Raw genomic sequence first — 18,753 nt, forward strand, 5'->3', positions numbered from 1 at the left:
TCTTAAACAAAGAAAGGATGTCTGCACCCGCGTCCCAGTGATTGGAACGGTGCCTTGGTGGTACTGGTACTGTTAAAGTACACGTTTAGAAACAAGGCAATAAAATCAAAATTTCCGCCTGAAGTTCTCACCATGATGTTAGGTTCTTGTTGAAGAAGGTGTTATAATTATTTTCATTACTATCCTTTTTATCCTAGTAAACCAGGTAAGTGTGAACAGTTGGCACAATTTTAAATGAACCAGAAATTAGAGCAAAATTTCTTCTCTCTCTTGTTCTCCGCTTTAGCCATCATTTGTTTTAAAGTCATGAAAATACAACAACACCTCTTTGCCAGTTGTTTCTTTTTGCTCCTCCTTTTCTAATCAGACAGATGTACAAGCAAAAAAATAAATCACATGCTAGAATTCTGATTTGATCTGATGTGTCACCCGGAACAGGAATGCTGCAGAGGCGACCCACCGTGGAGGATTTTGTGGACGCGCTGGTGTCTGAGCTAAAGCCAAACTTTGAGACCTTCATCATGGATTCTGAAAACTGAGGCTGTGTTTTGTTTGTTTTTTATTTTGTCTGCAAGGAAATGAGCGTCAAATCTTGCAATGGGAAGAAAAGGCACTAATGATAAAAGAAGTTGCATTTTTCTTAGTCTATATTCCAAGTCAAGCACTGTTTAATGTCAGCCTATGGGGCCCTGAGCAGCTATCCCTTCATCTGTTTTTTCCTCTGTCTCTTCAAAATATTTCCCACGATTTTGAAACAAATAAGACCCCTTTTCTTGAGATTATAAGTCATTTGAGGTTACAAAAGTTGAATGAGTAAGAAATAGAGGTACAAATGATTTTTTTTCATGAGAAAAGACCACGCTATCTGGTAAACTCGTTATCACGAGGAAACAATGATGGGTGTTTGAAGGGGATTAGCTGCAGTGGCATCCCACCAGGACACGTAAGAAACATCAGCAGGCAGTTTATAGTCATTTTAATTTGTACATATTATATCCAACCCAATAAGGAGAGGAAGTACATTGTCCCTTTAAACTTCAGTTTTGTTTTCTTTCCTAATGGAGTGAGCCGGTGGGGAAGGATATGCCTGGTACTTCCTGTCATGTGGTCTTTGTTTAGGCTTGAAATTAGCATCACTCCACAGGTTTGGTCTGGAAACAGGCAAAAATCATACATTGCAACTTTTTAAGTCTTACATCCGAAATTCCAATGCTGATTACACAATTCATTGCTGCGTTGGAAGACAATAAACTTTAATGATGAGAAAACAAAGCTCTCTTGCATCCTTCGTGCTTTATATACATTAAAACAGAACAGCAATATCAATGTAATGATGAAAAAATACAAAAGGGACGATAAGTGATAATGTGCCAACAACTGGGAAATTATAGAATTTAGTTTATTGACAGATTTCTTATAGTTATTTTGATAACAATTGTCATATGTAGGAATTAAATAAAAATGTACTGCTTCACATTATTGATGTAGGGACATAAAGTGAAATCTATTATTTTGAATTATGAAAAATAACTTATTGCTGAGAACTATTCAGAAAGGGCTTTTAGAACACCTAACCAGCGCTTAGGAACGGCAGGATCGCCTCAGCTAGATGTTTTGATCAAAACAGCTGCCGTTGCACCATCATCCCTTGTTTTACTTTGAGCAAAACTGAACTGTCAGTCCAAGACAGCGGTTTATTACAGGAGTTTGGGGCTGAGCTGGGGTGTCATTGGGTCAAATACTCATCAAACCGTGAAATCAGGTGTGGACCATCGCCTGGGTGAAAGTTCCAGTTTGACTAATAATTGGGGGGGACCTGATTTAGAGAATCATGTTTTCCTAAAGTTCAAGATTTTTTACTTGTTCATGTGCTTTATTCACAAATGTAAGGTACATACAAACATCACATGACACTAACTCGGAAAACACAAGCAGGCATCTTGTCAGTCACATCTATGTTAGAAAAATATGGGGCTGTTTTCTATTTTACAGTATCTACATTCATCACATTCCTCTCAGTCTGGTTTCTTTTTTTATCAAGATTGTCTTCAATGTGCAACGTAAAATCACTTTTGTCTTTCAATTTTTGTTTTGTTTCTTCACGCCTCGGTTTTCTTTTTCCACTTTGAAAGGCGAAAGCTTCATGACACCAGCTGCTTGCTCCGCAGCAACAGTTTTACGATCTTCCTACGAGACGTTCCCGAAGCTGGGAGTCGTAAGTCAGCGCTCCTTGACATTTGAACTTCATTGCATTTCACACGGGCCGGCGGGTTCACGTCCTCTTGCTCTGATTTCTTTGCTTGTGCGCATGAGTGCTCTGCTCTGACCCTCTGGTGACGGGGCTCTCGGGTCTGCCGCGGGCGTTTCAAAGAGGCGGTGCGACCAGCTCGGCGGTGTGGAGGGAGGAGGACAGGCAAGTAATCTGAAATGGGATCTGGCTGCTGCTGCTGTCGAGTCCAGGGTGGTTTTAAGGGTGGGAACGTGAGCCAAAGAAATTCACGTCATCCTGGAGAGAAAGCAGGAAGAGGAACATGGACACGGGGTGATTAGTAACATAGCTGGCCATCGCCAGGCGGTGGAGACTTTAAACAGGATAGTCGTGTCTACATCAAAGAGTTGGCACTATCTCGTCTTTATTTTACCAGCTGCTAATCATGCACACACACGCACGCATACACAGTCCCTGAAAAGGAAACCTAAGCACCTAAATTTAACACAAACTCACACTTGCATTTCAAAAGATTTTCTCTGAAAGTATAATATTCCCTTCATAAATCAGGGTTCCGTGGAGGGAGAGCTCTCAGTGGTTTGCTCCCACGTACTTCCATCTTTGCACAAACGAAGCATCCAAACAAAGACAGTCGTTTAGTGGTTTGCTCTGAGGCAACGGCTCTGAGATGTCGAGGGAGTGCCTCAATACAATCCAAATACATAAATCATATTCCGCTAAGTAGTTTGCCGTCAAGAGTTTGCGCTGGAGCCAAGACATCATCTCACCCTCCAGTGGGGACTGCTTGGCAGAGAGCGCGTCCGCCACAGCTACAGTGCAGCTGGGTCTGTTCCTCTCCAAGGAATCGTCAGCCGTCCCGTCGTCTGTCACTCTTGCCCCGGGTTCTGCCTCGCAGTTGGCGAGTCCCGGACCCTGGGCGTATCCTGCCATCCCACCAGCCTCCATGGAGTCAGGCTCCATCCTCTGCATTAGGGCGACCTCCTCGTCCTGGCTGGCGTCCCTGGTGGGTGCGAAGGACCCAGGTGTGGTTACTGGGGTGATTCTAACCTGTGCTGTTATGGCCTCCATGCTTGAAGCCTCTGTTCGTGTACCTTTAGACAATCTAATCAACAAACAGAAACTCCAAAATCATCAAAAGACGCCAGAGGATACCTGTGTACTGTAACCCTGTGAATCTGCTTCTTTTGGTTTGTTTCGTATAAACAGAAGGATCATTTCCACCGTTTGCTTCCACTGACAACAGTCTGTCTTGGCTGCATCACGTGCACGCTGATATGACAAGAGTCCTGTCATTGGCTTGTTTAAGTGTTTGATGTGCGGAACGGCAGTTGAGCTCCTTTTGCCGCGGCAGTTATAAATATTTTCACAGCCCAGACCATACACGTTACTATGTTTCCCATTTTCCCTCCGATTTGTGAAACATTCTGACAGGTAAGGGCCTGCCTAAATAAAAAAATTAATAAAAATCAAGTAAAAAGTTTTTTTTCTCGTATTCAAAGATCAGTCAGGTTGGCTCACAGTTTTGAAGGCAACCCAAAGGAAAATGGTGCCAAACCGTCAGTTACTATATCTGCTGAACCAACCTTTGTGAGATGAAAGTGCAGAGATGTGTTCAGGCAGAGTACAAGAACCGCAAGATTAAAAAAAAATAGAAAATGAAAACAAATTAAGACTTTGTTAGGGGGGAGTGGAGTAAATGGGGAGATTCGTGGTCTGACTTTACAGGATTCAGTCTCCCACTTCACGAATGAAGGCTGAACAAAACAGGCTCTCTAGAAGAAGTATTAGCAATGCATTTATTACCATATTAACAATCATAGTTGTGTAGACAACACAATCAGGTCGTCTTCAAACAGAGTCTAAACTTTTCTTAACTGCAACAAATAAAAACCTGTTTGTAAGTATGTTTTGTGTGTTTTGTTTTTTGTGTTTGGATTTCCTACCCGTCACTGAGGCTAGACAGAGACTGGAAGGGGCTGTTGTCCCGGCTGCGGCTCATCGCACAGCTCTCGTCACAGCATAGAGACGGGATAAGGTGGACTGGACCTGCATGGAGACCCCCAGAGAACGAAAGTCAGGTAATTTCATTTTCTGATGATTTTATCCCTGGTTCTAAAAGGTTTGTTTGTTTTTTTTTTCATTTTACAACATACCACAGGTGTGACCAGGGCCCAGGTGGCACTGGCAGCAGGGTCTCTGGGGTAAGTCCTGGAGCCAGCGGGGGTCCAGGCAGGACAGCTCCGCTCCACCGTACGGACAGTCCTGGGGCCTCAGGGAGGCTGCTGGGAGACATGTGCGAGTCACTTATACTCACCATCATCAAAAATGGCCAAAGGCATAAACCTGGCAACCTTGTTTTCATTCATCTTTTGTAAGGGAGTTTGACTAGAAGGCGGCTTCATTTGTTTTGACAGGGACACAAGAACAACAAGGGGAGGCAGCTTTTCTTTCAGTCGAAGTACTGAATCATCACAGCTCTCGTTTAAGTGTTTGTCTGACAGAAGCCAATGCGACTCCTTGCTATAATTTGCAAAAATTAAAAAGTGTCAGGTTTGGTGTTAAACATGGTGCAAATATACAAGATCCTGTCAAATCGTTCCTTAAGCAAGAAAATGTGGTGGTGTTTATTTCTCACCCCGGGATTCAATAACCCAATAAAATAAAAGAGGCAAATACTGCTGAACATCAAAAAAATAATTTAAATGTATTTCTCTTTTACTGATGTGATTTTTTTCCTCCATAAATATGGGTTATAGTTCGTTATAGACTACTGTAGCTGTGTGTAATAACACCATTATTTACTTTGAAAATTAACGAGAGATTTCCTTTAGAAAAAAAGATTCAGGAAAGGACCGAGTAGTCATAATAATAATAGTCAAGTATAAAAAGAAAATGGATGAGTTTTGGAAAATTTGGAAGTCTGATCAACATACTCATCTATAATTTCCCACCAGGGTCAACATGATCCTACACATAATATTACCCATTCATTACACTTCCCCTCTACAAAAGTCTTTTGCTTTTAAAGCTCTGGTTTAATAACGTGCCCTTGATACTTGTTGGGAATCTAACCGCTTGGAAATCAGTCAACAATCCAATGAGCTCAAATGATCTCAATAGTGGGTAAACCATCTGTCGCCATGTATTTGGTGGGTGGAACAAAACTCAGTGAGCAGCTGGCCCGCTGGTTGCACTGGAGAAAACAGAACTTTTGCAAATCTGTTCCAAATGCAGCTTTTGAATTACACCGCTCCACGTCCTGCTCAGGATGAATCATTTCATTAGTGATGTGCGTGAGATGGATTACTTTTTCTCCCTGTCTGTATCTTGCGACACTGACGACTGTAAGATTTGGAGCCAGTATGATGGGGGGAGCTCGTCTTCCTGACGTAAAAAAAAATTCTACCTCCGCCAACAATGAAAGATGTTGCGCTGAGACGCTGTTACCCACCACTGGGTTTCTTCTCCAGGAGTTGTCTCTTGCAGTAGATGATACACAGTACCAGCAGGGCAAACAGCACGGTTGCCAGGGCGCTGCAGATGACGGCAGCCAGAGCCATGTCCCGTGGGCTGGTCACCACGGCCGGCAGTGGCACCAGGTTCACCCGCCCGCTGCCTACATAGGAAGGATATGGTGAGTAACGGCAGCGACAGTCATTACTGTATCAGGCTCAGCAATCCAAAACAATGAAATATATCTCTCGGGGGACAGAAGTATGGAGACCCACCAAATTCTTCTATAACCCCACAATTATTCCAGACTTATAATTCAGTTCCTGGTCTGGCTAGCCTAATTACAAAATGTTCCTAACTTGATCCACTAAATGAACAGGTACATTGCTTAATCCTAACTTCCAAAATACCGTTTCCCTTCCCTGTCTTGTGTTTGACATTATGAAGAAACAACAGAAATGGTTAAATGCCTGAGTGTGGCCCAGCAGTCCAGCTGTTGCAAATAAAAACAACTGCCAAACATTAATAAAACTCCATTATGAAAAGGAAATAAGGCAGAATTTAACTCTGACTGTGGGCAGTTTGAGCCCTTGAGAGGGAAGCCTTATTACATCTCCATTTCTCAGGTAATTGTAGAGGAAATGCCTTCAGGTTAGTAGCAAAAAAAAATTAATTATTGTATTACAGCATTTGCAATAATTGTTCTTAATGAATTAGGGCCTTGATTTCATTATCAAACTGTACAAGTTTATGAGGACCTTTTAATGGAATGGCAACATTTAACATGTTTTCAACCAGGGAAGACCAAGATCAGCCCAAAGATTTCTTTACTGCACATTAATTACATGTCCAAACCACTAATGTGCTTTTTGCTTTATTTCAATAAGGCAATCTGATCATTGTTGTAAACCAAGTAGTATGGAAGTCAGTCAAAAATCAAATTTACTAAAATGGTTTCAATAGTGGATAAAAGCACATGTCTATGTAATTTTTTTGGTGGAGCCAAAAACCAAACCCAGTGAGCTGCTGGGCTTGTAGTTTCATCGGTAAGAATGGAACGTTGAATCTTTGAACACGTGGAAAAGGCTGTTACCTATTATTACCAGTGTACATATTGACACTGCTCTAAGCTGTTGACGACTTGTTCAATGAGGATGTCAGATGTCTAAAAAGAATATTATTTTAACAACATACACAAACCATGTTTAATAGAAACCTGCTCCACCATTACAAATATTTTATGGCTACTTAATCCCACAGGCCCCCAACACAAAAGGGTAATATCCCCATTGATGGAAGTAACATTCACGTCGATATAATTCTGCAAAAATCGGCAGCTAGTTCTAAATTTCAAAACTAATCTAGCAATTGTGAAACCAAACTCGTAGGCAGTTATAGTAATATAGTCCTATCATATTATATACATTATATACATTTCAAATGTTATATCCAATAATGTCACATAAATATTCTCTGCTTGGTAAACTTGTTTTTTAGGTTGGTTTTATTATCTTTTTATGACTGGAAATGACAAAGGCTTTCTCCGACAGACCTCATCTTGGGCTTTGGGGCACAGTGATTTATACTTTTTACAAATTTCTGACATTTTATCAACAAACTAACAGAAAGATCAATCACCCCTTGCTATATAATGGAGAGATGAACTGACATTGAAAGTAATCACTGGTCGTCCACAACATTATTTCATGACTCGCTTGCCCCCACGTAACAGCCTTGGTAGTTTCAAACTAAACCAGCTGCACATGCAGCACACCTGCATTTGGCTCAACATAATTGACTGATCTCTATCAGTCATTAAATATAATTTACTTGCGCATGTTTGATAGAGAGGGCGTAGGTTAACGCTGCGCAAACACCGAAAGTATGTCCGCATGAAGCTGAAGGATAAGCTCATGAGAGCAAAAACAAGTTAAAATGAGCTTTTTTTGGTGTTAAATATTGTGTTTACTTTTCAGGACATGAATCAGATGAGGAACTGGCCTCAACCTTTTCACAACCAAGGGCTCTTTGTTGTGCATTGTAAACAGTACTTGGGCTTTCAGCTTTTTTTCTTTCTTGTATTCTGCCAGATAGGGGATAAGGGTATTTTAACATTCCTTCTACAGAGAAAAGAGAAGAAAAAAAACCTCAAAGCAACACTCCAATGCTCTATTTGACCCAGAGGGCAAAATAAAGAAGCTATTTGATACAAGTGCTGAAAAGTATATGGTGTCAAAAATATGACTTATTGCTTGTCATTAATAGAAAATCCCAGTGCCAGATCTTAAAACAGTTAAAGCAGTCAATATTGGGACACAGGTTATCTGCGGCGTTTTGTCAGGGGTATTGAACACCTGTAGTAAAATCTGATATTTGGCTATTTGTTTTAAATGCTGCTGTACAACATTACAATTAGACATAAAAAAGTACATTTTCAGTACGTAAAATATGATTGCAGTGTCGAGCCATTATGCTTTAAAAGTCTGTGATGAGCATCTTTTGAAGTGCAGTGACTGCACTTTGTTTGCAGTCCATAGATGTGACATCTGACAACTGGGTTTGAGTGTGTTCTTCTTTGTCAAGGTCAAATTCAGTCAATCCAGTGGGAACATCATCTGCCTCAAACACAAAGGCGGCTTGTTATCAGTAGCCCAGCAGCTGCAGCACACACAGATAAACACTGGTCCATTGAAGAGACCTCACCTGCTGATATTATCTCTCACAAACCAGGCCAATAAACCAAGGCCTTTCATGGAAGCCCTGCCTGTTGACTTAATGGAATGCCACATAGAACAAATGAAAAAGGCACTACTTCATAACTCTTTGGGACATTGTTCTTTAACAAATCCACGGAATCTTAGTCTTTTGTCCTTTAAAAGCCCTTTTAGTCGCTTCTAACAGAACTGAGTACAGTTATGCTCTTAACTCAAATCTGTGGATGTAATCTCTCAGAAATCTGAGTGCCTGTTGTGTTTTTTTTTTGTTTATTTGTTCCATACTGGCACCATATTTTAATGTAATATCTATGACACTCTAAGCATATAAATTCCTTTCCTTCTACATGTATGTGAAACTTAACTTCGGGTCAAACTAAACTTGAAATGAGCAATATTTCAATTCCAAAAGATTACGCCCTTTTCACAATGCCATACAATGTATCCAATTAATCATATTGTATATTCATATTTCTGTATTTATCATGATTAAAAAAAAGGGGGAATGTGTCAGAAAATACTTATAGCTGCCAATTTGAAAATAACACATTTTTTCAGAGATGAACAGATATTGCTACACCCGTGAACATTATGCCCAGTTATTATGCCCATCCTCAACATCATGAGAAATATAATAAAGTAGGCCTTTTGACATCCTTATAGCAGCACCAAAAGATAAAATTCCTCTCTTACTTTTGTGTAAATAGTGCTTGAAGGAGCAATAAGCCGGCCCTGAGCAGGTAAGACTCTCGGTATTAGTGTGATGGTGAAATTCTAAGTGCCTGGTCAGCTTTCCCAGATTTACCGTGACAGTGAAAAATTCCACCACATGAAACACATTAGTGGCTGAAGGGATTCATAAAAAACAATCTCATTTTTACTTGGCCAACAAAAGCCACTGCGGGAGAAGGGAGGAGCAGACAGGAGGGGTGGTTTAAGATTTACAGTCCACACCAGACGGTGACTACCTCCCCTGCACAGCTGCACTGTTGCCCCAGGCCAGTGTGGCCCATTAGAATGATCTGCCCTTTAAGTTTTCACCACCCACCTCAAGATAACACTGGAGGGAAGTAGTAGGACTTTCAAACATTTGGAAATGCTCCACAGAGCATTCCCACTAGGACCTGACTGGCAGTTATCTTTTCAGAGACAATGAATGTTTTGTTTTGCAGGCACCCTCTAGTATCAGGATGGGAAGCAACATAAATGAACAGTGGGGGGGCAGTTGTCCAAAGGTGCACAAACATTAAGCACACCACAGAAAAGCCGGAGGAATACTGGGTGGATCGAATTATTATTCTTAACATTCAGGGACTTGTGAACAAAAAGAAAACACATTATTTTGGATTTGCGTGATATCCCGGAGTTGTCTCCTTTAATTTAACGCACAGGTGTGAGACACGCATGGGTCTGCAGGGGTGCGAATGTTGTCAATAGCGTCCTTAGAAACAGCTGCAGCCTCTACAGCTATCCGGAAGTAACACTCACTTACCAAAGGTATAAGTTCACTTGCCTAGTTGTTTTTATGAGAAAACCTGAAATTATGGGGTTGTGCCAAACTCTATCTCATGGTCAGACAGAGGAAGTTAATCGGATGTATGGTCAACTGGAATGACATTGCTGCATTTTGAATACGCCATAAAATGTGAATTTGGAATATGTTTCTATAAAACTGTAAATTATTGTGTAATAATATACACTGCTTAAACCTGACAAGTTTGCCCTGCTTTTGCAATAAAACATGTAGAGCAATACAGTAGTTTTTTCAAATGCGCAGTTTGGCAATGGAGGCTTTGTTCAACACACATTTACCCAAATTGAGCGCTGAAAACTAGTGACATGCTTTGAGCTACTATAATCTCGTGTGGGCAAATCCACCATTATCTTAGTGGTATCCGTTTAAGCTTATCAACAGCTGTTTTTATGTAAAGCCAATAACTCCATGACCTTGTGCCAGCATGCTGAGTATGTATAGGTCTTGGTTTTTCCTTGGTGCCTGACTTTTTGACATAACACCTTGTAGGCAGTAGATTAATTGTTCCTAAAGGGGGGCATTTTAGGACACTCCAGATCTTTGGGTCATTCCAGATCTTTCTTAATTTATAGTCATTAAAGTCTTGAGTTATGAGTAACCACCGATTGGGGGGTCTATGAGGAATCTAGAATTCTTGATGCGCTTTGGTTTTATACCATAAAATGCTGACAGTGGAAATAGTGCTTCATTATTTTTGTCAGGTATATTGTCTGAAATTTGACAACGATGTAGACAATCCACGATAAAAAAAATTAAACCAACGTACAGTAGATATGAAATGCAGTTGCAATCTGGTGATCAGTGCATGTCTTGACCATAAACATATTGCTAGAAGGATCACTTAAAATTCATCACAATGAGATACAAAGGCAACGCTTTGACGCAATACGGATATTTAATATTTTCAAAATGGATTACATGTTGAATATTCAAATACTCTAAAATCAAATTTCTAGGTTTACTTGAAACTCAACCCCTCATCTGCAGAGCGAGAGATAGATACAATCACACTACAACAGACAGAGAACCATCATAAAATGTGGCTTCCGCCCACCACCTGCATGACAGCTCAGAAATCGTATGTGCTGATTTCCAAAGGGAATGCATTTTGTATTTCTTCCTTTTTCTGTTTTGTCAGGGGTTGATTATGTTACATATGGTGGATGCATCCATTAAATTCAATAAAAAATATATAAACTTAGGGTGAAATGGTCCAACAATCGATCTCCAGATCACCAGATAAAGACTGCCGCTTGCAGATGTGTTGCAGATGTGTTCCTTTGGTGTAATAATGCTACAGGGTCAATGGACTAGCCCAGATCCTGAGCCAAGTGTCAGAAGAGGTAACAAAGGAAAAGTGCTTACAATGTGGCTCATATTGAGGTGGTGGGTCCCCACAGGGTATGCATTCCATGTCTTGGAAACCACTTAATTTCGTCTTGCGGTAATACCTGTTGGGAAGAAAAAAATCAAGGCTTTATTCGGTTTTACTTATTTTAGATATTTGCTCGTTTCCAAGACATCAAGTGGTCCACAAACCAAGTTAAGAGTTTCATGAGTAATAATATTAAATCAACAATGGCCTTCAATGTACTTGCAATGTCAACGTGTATTAACGTAATGGCCTCTATTGTAAGCAGAGGATGTGCCGTTCCACCCACACAAGAGTTTTTACATAAGTGTTGAACATAAGAAGTAAAGAAAAAAGAAAGAAGAAGAATGTGATATGATTAATTTGAAAAACACAATACAAGTATCTCCTGCTTTGCCTGGTTTGTGTTACAAGGTTCAGTGAAACACAAGCTCCTTTTAAGATTTGTCAGTGCAAATGAAAAAAAAAATGTTTAAAAGTTTCTTTTTTGTAAAACTCAACATGAAGCCATGATAGAATAGAATGGGATGTGCCTTTAATCGTACCCAAAGCGGGGAAATTTCAAAGATTAAATGTTGCAAGGCAGAGGTACATGTTGTTAAATCTACCAGTTTAAATGATGCTGTGTCTCGTAACATGTTCCCCCTCTTCCCGGGAGTATCACAGGAGTATTGGTGTTTTTTTTTTTAAACATGAACAATATATGTCTGTGTGTTGGGACGCTGTGCTGGTAGTCTCACCCTGGTAGGCATTCACCACACACAGCATTGGTGGTGGTGGAGCAGTTGCCCTTCTGGAAACGGTTAATGAGTCCACAGTCCAGGCAGGGCTTGCACTTTTGGAGGCTCCGGTCCTCCTTAAAGCGACTGGTCCTGCAGGGCACACATTGGGCATCCTCCCCATAGCCGAAGCCACATTCCTGGGGGGTTATCAACAGAAGAAATACACCGGGTAAAAGGTGGGGCTAGTAGTTCAGGGAGATACGCAGCTGTTGAATGTGGATGGCCAGGGGTATTGAATTAAAGAATTATATTGGCTTGCGGGATCAGAGGATAACAATGGCCTGCCTCTTTTTAGAGTCCATCTTACACTGGCAATAATCTCCCTGACTCTCTCAATATGAATGAGCAGCCTTCCGCTGCAAGACCCAGAAAGGCCAGACATTTGAATAATAAAGGCCTGAAGGGACACCCACTGTTGTATTATTGCAAGTTTATTGCTGTGCGTTTGAATGACTCCCTCTCCAAGCAGACTCACTGAGTGTCCCGTTGATTGAGAGGCCAGCAAGCAAAGGAAACGCTTCAGGAAGGGGACAAGGATTATGGAGAAGTATAAGGAGAAAACGAGATGAATACTCTTTTTGTGTTACACAGCTGAAAGTACACATAAAAAGCACAGCTTCCCTCTACCGTGTGACTGATATAATTATGCAAAGCCACCTTTTGAGGATTTGTCCACCTGAATCCAGCCCAAATGTGGATGGTGAGACATTTGGGGCATGAGGAGACAATATCATGTAACCAATCTGAACGAATTTAGTTGAATCAGATTGATATGTTTATGTTTCCCTATTTGGATTATTTCCCTGCAGTTGTTATTCAACTGCATATTATGTTCAGAAGGAAACTGAGTTTTTTTTTCATTTAGAAGGACCAACCGTTAAATTGACCTTGTCAGTTATTTATTCTGAAAACTGATACCCCCGCTCACTTCAATCAGTTGGGGTTGGTTGTGTTTTGATTATGAGTCTGGTGTTGGAGACCGGACATTTATATGTGCTGATATTAATGCACCTCACACTGAGTGATAAGACCCCAAAGGGATGATATCATGCGCTGATCATTGTCAACTGCCCTCCCGCTGTGTTCTGTTGCCACACTGCAATCCAACGCCAGGATGACACACCGGGAAGAGGGTGCTCATATATCATTAAAGTGAAGGTCAGCTTCAAACAGGGCTTCTCTCTTCGCCCGTGTCCTGTTTCACTGCCTGGGCATGCAGTCAGGCTGGAATGTGGGCACAAGAGTCTGGAATGGGGGCTGGGACGCAGGCTGGCTAGAAATATAAAGGGATGTTAGAAGCAAAGATGTAATCGAGTGATGGCACCACAGAGTCGGGACAAAAGATGAGGAATTCGGCCATCGTAGCCAAACACATGTGAGCCTGACATTGAACCCCTGGGTCAGGCCTGGCCCGAGGGGCACCAGTTAGAGCTGGACTATTGCAGCTGTTGTTGTGTGCTCTCCATATAAGGCCTTGCTCTCCAACAGGGCAGTAAAGTGAAAAGCGGAGGTGGGGGGTGGAGAGCCCGAAAAAAAAAAAAAAGTGAGAAACACAGAGGGTGTTTGATGAGTGATGAAGAGCGGAAAGGTTCACTCGGGAAAACGCGTCCGCCTAAAGATGCAAGACGAACCAACTCGGACGAGGCAGAGGATCCAGGAGGTTTGCCAAAGCGCCGAGCTGACAACCGCAGGCCCAAGCAAACCAGGGGCTCCAGTGATTTGTGAATCACAAGGGGCCCACAGAGGATTCATCACTTCCAACTCTGTTACTGGCTCAAGCTCTGACCATGGGGCACCACACGGCAGTATTGGGGCTTATGCCACATTGTCTGAAACCAGTCAGAGCACAAAGACAAAAGGAAAACTGAGCCAACTTCTGCCCGTCAGATCCAGGCAGCATTGAACATCAAAGTGATCTCTTTCCTCTTTTATCTCTACTGACAAAGCTCAGCAGAACCGACACTGTGCACCGAATGACGTTACTTTAGCAGCTTTACCATCATAAGGCAGAAGTAAATCTTGAAGATCTTAGGTACAGGAAACGGTTGTAGACTTTAGTAACAAAAAACTTATCAGAGAACAAATTGAAGATAAGTCAGATAAAAACTATAGAGTGCTGTTCATTCAAAACTCCTGACCACATTCTACGACAATCCCTTTCACCTCACGTCCACCCAAAAATGCGGATGGTTAACATCCTATTTCCCTGTCTTATCTTATGATCTAGTTGGGATGAGACTGCTAAGCATAACAGACATGTGTTGGGGGAAGAAGTGGGGGAAGCTGGGTCCTGACGCACGTATAGACACAGGGATATTTCAGAGATCAGAAGGGAATTGTAAGGACGGGAGACCCCTCATCTAAAGTGACGATGAAACACGCTGGAGGTTACTTTGACCATGTTGTACCACAGACTTAAAGACCAACGTTCACATCCTCGGGTTTCTCTAAAATCTCTCAACCTTTTTAAAACCAGGCAGGCTCTTATCCAGATGGATAAATATTGTAGCAAAGATGTCGGTGGCAGAATTGTAATTCTGACTCTTCTATTGTTCATAGATTCCTTATGAAGTTGTCTGAGTCTTCTCCGAGGGCAAATGCCACCCGGAAGCCCAGGGAATATTACAGATCAAGGTCATGTTACGCTCTTGCTAAATACTACAAGATGTCGTTAGTTCAAAGTAGTGGATGGACCTTTTTGGCCAAAGGTAGTTTTCCAGAATGAACCCCCTTTCAGTTCTCAATTGGCAATCATGCACATGACAAACTTCTCATTGAACACGTTAAAACTGAATGAATTGGGTTTGACAGCAAAAGAAACACTAGTTATATCGGGCACTGCCTCTGTGTGGGTGGTTCTTTTAGCTACAGTTAGTGTGGAGGGGCTAATTGATGTTTGTCAAACCCGCCTCAGAGCAGCTTCCAGAGGCAAACTTCCAGAGCAAACTGGGGCACATTCCTCTGGGATCTCTATGGCAGCTGCACAGAGGGACTCCAAATGTCTGCTTCCCTCCCGAAAGTCAGTCTTCCCCTTTAAAAGACGGACAGACTGTCTTGGGAACAGAGCTGAGACTAGAGGTTTATCTCTGGGAAACTTTCTCTGAGTGCAGCCCCGGCTCTCAACAGTGAGCCGGCATCCCGCTACCTTCAGAGAAAGAATGAGGCAGCCAATTATTAACCGGGACCCCAGGGTAGCTAGCGGGTATTCATGCCTGTTAAGCTGGCAGAAGAACATGAGGACTACCGAAGCGTATTACCAACCACAGAATGCATGTCTGTGTGCGCAGAGATTAAAGGCAACTGGCTCTTAAATGCATGTGTGCAACAGATGTCAATGGTGATTCAGTGGGGGATTTGACTCACCAGTACTCAGAGTTTAACTTCCCTTAGAGATAGTTGGCCAACATGTTTATTTTAAAACATAGCCCTTTGAGGCTAACGATTATGTCCGTTTATTAGGGAGACATCATTCGAATTTGCTTCCGTGTCTTACAAATTCACATTCTAAAAATCTGCAAATGGGACCGAAACACAGGAAGGTGTCCTTTTAGCTATGACGCAACAGATCAAAAATGTTCAAGATGTGTTCCCCAAAAAATGACTTATTACAGTTTACTTACCATTCCATCGCTGTCTACACTAGCAAGAATAGCTACAGCCAAAGAGGAACCAACCTTAACCAACACAAGAGAGGCCTGTTTGTACAAAGCACAGAAAACCCTTTGGGTAAGGTGCTGGGAAAAAAAAAACAAAACTGTATTAACAGCTCACAGAGCAGCAAGCTTAGGCATGGCTCGCTTCAAAACGGTGAAGACAATAAGTTGGACAGGGTGCGATGGGGAAAAACAATGGAGGCTTTCAGCTGAAGAAGGTCAAAAGTATGGGTGTGTCTGATTAAAGACGGGTCCGTGTTCTACAGAAGTTAATAACAGCTTGGCTGCTCTCAGCATGAAAGAGAGGAAGTAATAAATAATGTTGCTTCCCCTGATAAAACTGAAAGTTCTGGCATCCTTTCTTTATGAAAGTTTTTTTTCCACCACAGAAATAATCCAGACGGTGTTTTTTTTCTTCAGTTTACAAAGAACTGCCCTGTTATAGATCCCTTGTGTTTTTACACTTCCCTTGTCCTAAATAAACACGGTTCTCCATTTTTTTTTCCCCCTTCAGCAGTGCTTTGGAAAAAACTGCCAAGTGAACACCATATTTTAGACAATTCTGCAGTCTTCAAACAAATGTTCCCGGTGATGAAAAACAGTCAAAAGGAATTTAACCCACCTTTGAAAGCTCCTGTCCTGCATCGCACTGCTTGCAGGGTTTACAGTTCCCAAACCGGTCCTTGTACTCCTGTTCTCTACATTCTCTTGTCTCCTCCTCTGCCCTCACAGGAATCTGAGAAGGTCATTTTGAGAAAGACAGTTAGAGATTCCTGTATTTCACCACCACTTTCATCTATGAACAAACTGAATCCAAGCTATGTATCGTCATTGTAATACTTTCAGGGGACACCCCACCTCCTTCTCCCCTGAAAACCTCTTTAATGCTGCTGACATGGGATTAAATCTAGTGATCTTCTGGTAAGGTTGTCAGGATACAGACGCAGAATATGAGTCACACGAACCAGGACATGTCAGTGACTTCAATCAGAGAGGATACAATCTAGAAAGCATATACAGTGAACTAGGGCAAAGCTGTGGATAAAGGTAAACTGATATTTGGTATTGTTGGCAGTACCAGCAGGGATGTTATAAATCACTTGGTGACAGCAGTTGCTCGTAAAAAAAAATGGTGTTAAGTGTATCTGTGGACCTCGACGAACAAATTTGATACTATTTTTATACATTTGCCAGTAACTGCAAGGAGTAAGTAATAAAAGGCAACTGCTATGTTGAGATGTAATCGTAAAACCTGAAAAATGCTGATGAGGTGTTTTATTTTTATGTTGACAAAAACACTTACCAAAGTCAAATATATGACTGCTGCAATTACAAGACAGGTGGTATGTTGAACAGTCCAGACCATTTTGATGCGTCTCTTGTTGCTTGCAGCTGAATAAATGGACACAAATTAAGTTACAGTTTGCTCGTTTTCTGCTCTTAGAAAGACGTTCGACAGGTTAAAATGTGTCACATTACAGAGGAATTACCATATTAATTAACCGTAACTGTGGATTTGACTCCAAAATGTCGTGCCAAAAAATGGTGGCATTTATGGACATGATTTAAGGACTTGTATGGTTCATGCATTTTGAAAATCCATCGGTTCAGTTTATATAGTGAAACAATTTAAGTTTCACTGTCAAATGCAACAAAGAAAAGAAAAACCCGCAAGCACACACAAACAGGGACAGGCTGCTGAGCAGAGGTATTGGGAGAACAGATTAAATGCCACGCATTGGAGAGATGTGGAGATATGTTATATTGTTATAAAATGTTATATGCTCAATTGTGTACTTTAAACTCACTGTTTTATTTTATTTCATTAAATCACACACTCCAGAAGATTAATCTACATTTTAAAATTCATGTAAGTCACTTCTAGGATTACTGTACCTTTATTTCGGGGTTTAAAGTCTTGGCAATTCCCCACTGCCTTGCCCAAATGTGTGCAAAATACCAAGAACTGTCGCGAGAAATTGATTAAGACACGTTCACTGACATTCCGCAACACTCAATAGTCACGTCAAAGCGCATTTCTGGCCCAAACACAACTTTAAAGCTCAAATAATAAAAATGTATTATTATTTACTGCACCAGTATGTTTGAGCTTTGCGCATGTTGAATAGGAATACCTGATGAATGGCAAATGTCACCACTGTGCATGCCTTATCCAGTGAGTTATAGCAATGGATTGGTTACAACGTATAGAACTTTAACCTGATATTTTTCAAGTGGGGCGTGTGGGGGAGGCACGATGTCACAGCCTCATAATGCTGGTCCAATGTGACTGCTCAGCGAAAATACCGCAAAATGATCGTCGAGGAGCTGCAGAGGTGATGCTGTTGAATGCCCAGAAGCTTCGACAGTCCCGGTTATCTTGTGAACTCCGCCCGACACTTCCAACAATTTTGTATTGGAACATAAAAATAGCCTTCACTAAAAACTAAACGGGGGTATCACCGCAATTGGAACTCCCCGGTGCGGCTTATTAAAAAAAAAAAACAAAAAAAAACATTAAATTGATAAAAAAAATAAATAAAAAAAATGAACAGCTTACCTTATATGATGGAATTGTTTATTTATTTTTTTCATAAATTGTCTCAATAACCTTATCCTTACGTTACCCCCCACAAACACATACACACCCACCTCCCAACCCCGTCTCGCAAACAGTGAAATCTTCCAAAAGCCATTGAGGGAGAGAACGGTCTTACCTGCTCAAATTCGAAAAGACTCGAGAGGCTTCAAAAAAAAATTTAAAAAAAAAACGTCCCAAACGCAGAGAGACGATAGGCGTGGTAGTGTTTCTTTATTTTATAATTTTTTGCTTGTTTCCCCCCGCCACCACCGCCGCCGCCGCACCGGTCCGCTCAGCATGTCAGCGCCGCCGCCGCCGCCGCTGCTGCTCGGGCTAGAGGCTGCACCAGAAAGAGAGCCGCGGCGCTGAGATCAAAGTAGGGCGGGAGGGGAGATCTGAGGTATCTGATGTTTGATCACACATCAAAGACCCCG

General features: G+C 41.6%; 2 protein-coding genes across 3 annotated transcripts in view; one reads left to right on the forward strand and one right to left on the reverse strand.

Annotated features, from left to right (window-relative positions):
• The window catches only part of LOC147224325 (mitochondrial intermediate peptidase-like), a 39,412-nt gene extending 38,140 nt beyond the window's left edge, over positions 1 to 1,272 (forward strand). The window contains exon 19 of the mRNA XM_086164198.1: positions 439 to 1,272. Coding sequence (XP_086020324.1) covers positions 439 to 539 — 101 coding nt within the window. The 3' untranslated portion in view covers positions 540 to 1,272. The remainder of the gene's footprint in view (positions 1 to 438) is intronic.
• On the reverse strand, positions 962 to 18,753 carry LOC147224326 (tumor necrosis factor receptor superfamily member 19-like). 2 transcript variants are annotated; one of them, XM_086164200.1, is made up of 10 exons: positions 18,456 to 18,753; positions 17,042 to 17,130; positions 16,361 to 16,474; positions 12,044 to 12,222; positions 11,297 to 11,382; positions 5,682 to 5,846; positions 4,384 to 4,509; positions 4,174 to 4,276; positions 2,998 to 3,230; positions 962 to 2,506 (listed from the first exon to the last, which is right to left on the reverse strand). In XM_086164200.1, exons 2-10 carry the CDS (start codon positions 17,102 to 17,104, stop codon positions 2,502 to 2,504), a joined length of 1,074 nt encoding a protein of 357 aa, XP_086020326.1. In that variant the 5' UTR covers positions 17,105 to 17,130; positions 18,456 to 18,753; the 3' UTR covers positions 962 to 2,501. The 2 variants fall into 2 exon arrangements, with proteins under 2 accessions (XP_086020326.1, XP_086020325.1); XM_086164199.1 differs by having other exon boundaries at positions 4,384 to 4,512; positions 18,456 to 18,752.

This window comes from Fistularia commersonii, chromosome 18, assembly GCF_037954325.1.
Source record: "Fistularia commersonii isolate RoL2024-O1a breed Wild chromosome 18, RoL_Fcom_v1.0, whole genome shotgun sequence".
In the NCBI taxonomy this organism is placed as follows: domain Eukaryota; kingdom Metazoa; phylum Chordata; class Actinopteri; order Syngnathiformes; family Fistulariidae; genus Fistularia; species Fistularia commersonii.